This window comes from Aegilops tauschii, chromosome 4 (assembly GCF_002575655.3).
Source record: "Aegilops tauschii subsp. strangulata cultivar AL8/78 chromosome 4, Aet v6.0, whole genome shotgun sequence".
NCBI lineage: Eukaryota > Viridiplantae > Streptophyta > Magnoliopsida > Poales > Poaceae > Aegilops > Aegilops tauschii.
The window spans coordinates 8120364-8126712 of record NC_053038.3 but is presented as its reverse complement, the minus strand read 5'-3'; the positions used below and the strand labels follow the sequence as shown (position 1 = coordinate 8126712).

General features: G+C 45.7%; 1 protein-coding gene across 1 annotated transcript; it reads right to left on the bottom strand.

The window, feature by feature from the left end:
• Nucleotides 1–525: 525 nt before the first annotated feature.
• LOC109782384 (DUF21 domain-containing protein At2g14520) lies at nt 526–5881 on the bottom strand. The gene is made up of 11 exons (XM_020341007.4): nt 5561–5881; nt 4761–4837; nt 4600–4683; nt 4415–4528; nt 4239–4325; nt 3176–3315; nt 2958–3045; nt 2093–2166; nt 1477–1610; nt 1107–1348; nt 526–789 (listed from the first exon to the last, which is right to left on the bottom strand). Exons 1-11 carry the CDS (start codon nt 5736–5738, stop codon nt 745–747), a joined length of 1263 nt encoding a protein of 420 aa, XP_020196596.1. The 5' UTR covers nt 5739–5881; the 3' UTR covers nt 526–744.
• Nucleotides 5882–6349: the final 468 nt, after the last annotated feature.

The window sequence follows — 6349 nt, the reverse complement described above, 5'->3', positions numbered from 1 at the left end:
TAGCTAGCTAGGTAGACAGCTCGGCAAACACGTCCAAATCGTACTGCGGTACGTATTTTGGGCAATAATTCGACGAGTGATGCGAGGCAGAGGCCGCCTCATTTCAGTCCGGGTTTATTACTACGTGTGCATGCCACGCTTGTCGTGGATAGTACTGTACTACCTTGACAGGCAGGCCCCAGCCGGGGGAACAGTACCGTACCGGCCGTCCACCGTAGTTTGCTCTAAATGCGGCACGCTGCCATGCCATGCTCCCTCCCACGGGGTCGCGACGGAATCGTGTCTGCGGTCTGCCCGTCCGCACGGGATTGCACTACACTACACCGCACGAACAGCGCGTACACTGCCGCGTCGACCACGACGACGGCGAGCTCGCGTCTCGCCGTGTGACCCGTTTTGCAGCGGAGATGCTGCCATCAATCTCGGGCGCAAAAACGAGGATGTACCCAGGCAGGCATCGGAGGAGGAGATCGGTGTCCTCCACTGTCAGTGTCATGTAACATCCCAGTACATGTTCGGTACAAGTTTTCAGGAAACCTTGTGAGTTTCTGCAGGACATCGATCCTCTCCTACAAACGCATGCACCCGGCATTCGTATCAGCAGTTCAAACGAACTAATAATATTCGCGGCATCCCTGTCTATTCACATGCAGTACAACATTACGCTATTATACATACATATATTGTTTCTTCTTCCCCTCATCACAAAAAAACTGGCGTGCGTAAACCCTAGCAAGCAATGTGTTATTGTTCCTCAACATGTACGTCGGTTTCGTCGTATATCTCCTCCTGCGCGCCACACACACACAAAAAAACACAGTTAACATAGTACTGCAAAAAACAGTCTATACATGCTTGAGCTTAAACCAACCATGGTCTACGCCACATTGATTAACAGGATTTTTTTTGCGGGTAATTGATTTAACAGGTTTGGTACAACGATCATCAGTCAAGTACAGCACAATCTTACGTTGTTGACAAGGAGAACAACACCATTATGAGCGCGGATTTGAAATGTCACTTATCCTGTATATCATCCTTTGCAACAGGTGCACGTCGCATGCGTTGGACAAGGTAAAAACGACGAGCTCTTTGCGAGAACTAACCTGCAGCAGTTCTTCAATGACATCCTCCATGGTTATGATACCGACGGCTTCTTCATCCTCGCTCAGCGTGGGCAACGGCTCTTCGTGCACTTGGAGAACGTCCGACTGGTCTTTGGACCATTTCCCCCTCCTGCTTCCCGTGTTGGAGTTGAGGGTGTTGGGGTAGCTCTTCCACCTCCGCAGCGGGGTGAGACTCTTCGCAACCTTCTCACCCTGCTTCTCATCGATGGCGATGGCGACCTCTGTTTTTTGACACCAAAAGGAAGGACAACAAAGAGAAACTGAGGAAAACTGGACGGCAGCAGTTTACATATGCGTGCGTGCGACGTGCAAGTTCGGAAGAACCACGGACTGCCTTGGAGCTGCTCACCAAGAGATCCACCATCGATGCTGGGCTGCTTAGCTGGGTAGCTTGGAATGTTTTGCTTTATGACAACCGCCATGTGGCTGTGGCCCTTCTGGAATTCGTTTAGGATGTCATACAGGGGCATGTCTTCTGAAACGCTGAATTGTTTAACAAGGTGCAGAGATGTAAGCTGTACATACAAATACTTGGTACACAACTCCAGAATTTCCAATGAACAAAAATACACGTCCTTCTGTTCATGTATTCCACTTCACTCATTTCATTGAGAATTTTCTATTCATGTTGTCCACACGTGTTAAGAAATATGATCATGACTGTAACATGACAAGGACAACAAAACTCATCTACAACTCTATTATAGACCATCTCTGTTAATTCTGAATCCACCTTAAAGTGTTACTTAACAGAAGGAGAAAACGAGTTCACTTGAGCAGATATATGAAGCAAGTATGAGATCATTTTGTTTGTATTTTGACTTATATAGATCAGCCAGTGAAAGCCCTTTGTATTTAAATTACAGACCAGCGATTCACGGCCATTAATAGTTGCATATAACGGGAGTTACTCAACTATATTAAACAGCATAAATATATACATAAAATTTTGGACTATACCGTACCGAGGAATTTTGCGGATGGTTACGCTCTTTATGGGAATTTCATCATCAGGGTTAATGGATAATAAATTCTTCACCTGAAAATATATAGCAAGATGTAGATGAGTACAATACAATTGCCCACATGAAAGGTTACCAGTTACATTATTTGTATATAAAATAATACAAAATAAAAATCAAAATTTATACCCACATTATAACTATATCTATATTACATGCATAATTTACAGAACATATTGATCAGATAGACAAGATAAATACAGCAAAAGCACCACATCTTGTAAAAGGTGCAAACAGAAGTGTCAGTAGTACTGTCTGGTTTAAAGTATATTTACAACTTTACATGTCCGTACCTCATATAAATTAAAAGTTGAACTACTGTTAATGACTAATAACAAAACAGTGCGGTATCACTATATGATGGTCAAGGATAGCACGCAAATTTAATGCCTTCTTTCACAGAGCATGCCACGTGTGCACCTTAAGTCCTTAATGCGCAGTCACCTCTCTTGCAGATAATATGCAATCCTAGTTCAAATGCAGGTACACGGATACAAAAGCCTCCACTCTGGTCAGACTCTAAACTTGAGTCATACAAGTATCAAACTACTCTACCCAGGGCTGGCAACCCCAGTGCTCACCAATTTCCTGCCTTTTACCTACAGAGTAACTTGTGGATATCTATCTGGCCAGAAACTAAAGATCCTGGTCGATTTTGTGAATCCTGTTCTGCTCAAATATCATTGTCCAACAAGGCACAAACTGGTAGGTGCTAATTCCGAGGAAATAGAAAATACTAAAACCTTTCATCCAAATAAAAAACTGTGACAAAATTGCATATCAATTTGAAAGCAGAATATAGCATTACCAATATCAATCCAATAATGTTTGTATCCTTTTCATAATAAACTGGCACTCTGCTATGACCTTTCTCAATGACCTCTTGCATTAGTTTTCTGCACACAAGAGAACACAAATGATTGGACTATGTGCTAAACAGAACATCATGCACTTTAACAAAAGAGAAACATGCATAACTGTAGCCAATGTTTAATCGAATTCTTGTTCAATAAGACAATCCAGTACCTGTCGAGCTTTGCATTTATATCAATGACAAACGTATCACAAAGAGGTGTCATAGCATCTTTAGCTTTCTTTTCACTGAGCTCAAGAGCTCCAGCTATTATAGTTGTTTCATCGTGGGTTAACTCTCCACCTTTACCAGCCTGTTTAGTAATAAGATAAGTCGGAATTAAAAACTAGCAATGCAGGCTAAAGAGGATAAAGTGGCATGCCTGGTGAATAAAATAAATGGTGACAAGGATTATTTAGGGTGTGTTCAGTGACAAATATACTAGCTTGCAAAAGCAAAAAAAAATATTAAGATGCATCAAGCTAAAGGGGCAGCCCGGTGCACGTAGCTCCCGCTTGCACAGGGTCCGGGGAAGGGTCCGACCACTTGTATCGCCTGTTGATCTTCCATGTGACGAAGCAGCATGTATCCTCGGTTATTTGGTGACCAGATTGTCATGAATCAAGTTCGTTCTGCTAATAAATCTCAGACCAATCCAGAGAGTAAACGTGTAGACCAGAAGATCACCATGGTTTGGAACCTCTGGTTGGGATAATGGATTACACATGTTTTTCTAGCTACAATCGCATGATGTATCATCCAAACTAGCATCTAGAACCCACATGCCAAGTTCTGTGAAATCCATCCCTATCAGTATTTATAGCTACTTGTGAATGTGATCCTCTCTGTATCCTACCACAGACCAACCACCGTCTGCACATCAAAGATATTCAGACTTCACAGATCACTAACATATTCTCTGTTTCATGCGCAATTTTTTTTGGCGGAGTATATCACTATGGTCCGAAAATGCTTACAGTATTTAAGGAATGTGGATTCCATTTAAGAAGATATAGAAACTGCTATCATGAAGGTGTCCAAAATTGCATTTACTAGGCAGACACTACATAATGTGTGTGACCCTATATCATGTTTCCTGGATAGACGGTGAGCAGGAAGAGAGAAGTGGGCCTCAATATCTACTTACATAGAGAAATAAATACCTTACAACTGTCTAAGATCGACGCGGTCTCACGGTATTTCAATTTGAAAGATTAGATAATCCAGTTCTGTTACCTCATTTCCATGCAGTGTCACAAGTGTTTTTAGCTCAGCCCTACGGAAAAGTGCCGCTTTACCGTGACCAAGCACATGGTCCAGCAGCTGAAACAGAAAGGGCAAAAGTTCAAATCATGCATGTTCAATAACTCGTCCTGTAGATAATCGCATCGAGTCTAGGAGCATAGTAGTACCTTGGCGATCGGATATGCAACAGGGAAACAGATCCAAACAAGAACTCGGACTAACGGAGCAACCGAGGCACCAATTGCCAGCCCATACCGTGAGCAGATAGATTGTGGTATGATCTGTTTACACCAAATTATTAGCATAGCATACCCAGCAGCTGCGCATGACAAGTAAAGTTTTAACCACTCACCTCGCCGAACAGTAGGATCAATGTCACAGAGATCAAAACCGCACCCCAAGCAGTCACCAGGCTATCAAGGAAGATTGGCAGTGCCTAATATGCATCAAGAAGTTTGTTATCAGCTTACTTGACTTATATAGAGGGGGTGGCTTGAACATCATGAAGAGTACCTCCATGGCAGCAGCGTTGCAGATCAGAAGAGTGCATAGCAGAAGGTGCTGGTTTTTCACCACAGGCAATATCTTAGCTGCAAACAGAATGTTGTTATTAGCACCTAAGACATGACATTAGATGTTTCTGTTTGCATTTCAAACATGTGTCTCGTTAAGAACAATGTAGTGGGCGTGTTTCGCATTTCAATCAACTAAAGAAATAAGCCTAGAATTCATCATCAGTCTCCAATTATATCAGGGTTCAGTAATCACCCGGCGTAACGACAAAAAACCAAGATTATAAGAAGACCAGAGTATTTTTTTCCCCTAACTTGTGCTAACAGCGCCATCTCACATAATTTTCCATTTTCCTCCCTTGTACTGTGGCAGTGCTATGCTACGACCTCTCACTTTCCGAAAGAACAAGCCAGCGCACCGAGCGTACCATATGTCACCATCTCTATCTACTTGAACAGGACGCGAACAAACTAACGAGGTGACCAAGCCTCCCGATGAACAGCATGAATTCATCGAAGAAGACAAGAAAGAAAGAAAAGAAAAGGAAAGCACTCCTACAAGTTCCGGGACTTCCGGTCCACCCCCGACCACCGCTCCACGCCCCCCAACATTCACCATCTGATTTTGATTTCTCGGCGGAGCCGACGCCTGCAAGCTGTTCGGCGAAATGGCAAGCCGGCCCGGGCAGCAGAAACAGAGCAAACCCCAAACTGAAATAGTACTACCACCAAATCGGGCGCGGGGAAGCAGAGCGCGCGAAGGAATGGGGGCGGGGGCGGGAGGGGGAATGGCGCCGTCACCTGCGTACTTGCGGTCCTTGTCGGTGCCGGACTTGGCGAGGACCTCGAGGTCGACGAGGCTGAGGGACATGAGGCCGAGGGTGAGCCCGGACATGAGCCCCGCGAAGAGCACCAGCACCACGATGATGGCGATGTGCTCGAAGAAGGCCCCCCCGCAGCAGCGGTACTCCACCGCCATCCGCCGCCGACGAGCTTCCTTCCTTCCTTCCTTCCCCGCCACGCCTCTCCCCCTCCCCGAAGTTATTGAGCTCTGTTTTTTCTCCCTTTTTTTTTCCCAGGGAGGAGGGAGCCGTTCCGCTATTTGGACTGGGCGTGCGATGTGTGTGCAGAAGAAAGACGAGTGAGGCGACGCGTCACGCGACGGGGTGGCCGTGGCCCGAGGGGGTGGGGACGCGTGTCGGCATGACATGTGGGCCAGTAGGGGGGTCTTGGGTGGCCCCTGGCTGGCGGTTGGGCGGGCCCGCCGGGCAGCGAGCGGGAGTGTGCCTGCGGAAATTGCTGGAAGCACCTCCGTGGACCAGTTTGTTTACGGGCTGTCGGCGTGTGCCGGTGCTTCCGTGGGACGGGTCCATGGACAGCCTGCCCAACTCGTTCCATGCTTCCAACCATGATCTTTCTTTCTTTGGGAAAAGTTCATCAAAAATACAGGGCGTGTTAAATAGTACAAAAAATGCATTGGTGTTTTTGGATCACTGAACAACGTCGTTGGAACGAGCCATCGACACGCCGTTATCGCTGCTCTCGTACCAGAGCCACCCTGACTCTGTCGATGATAGTCGAGAAGTCTTC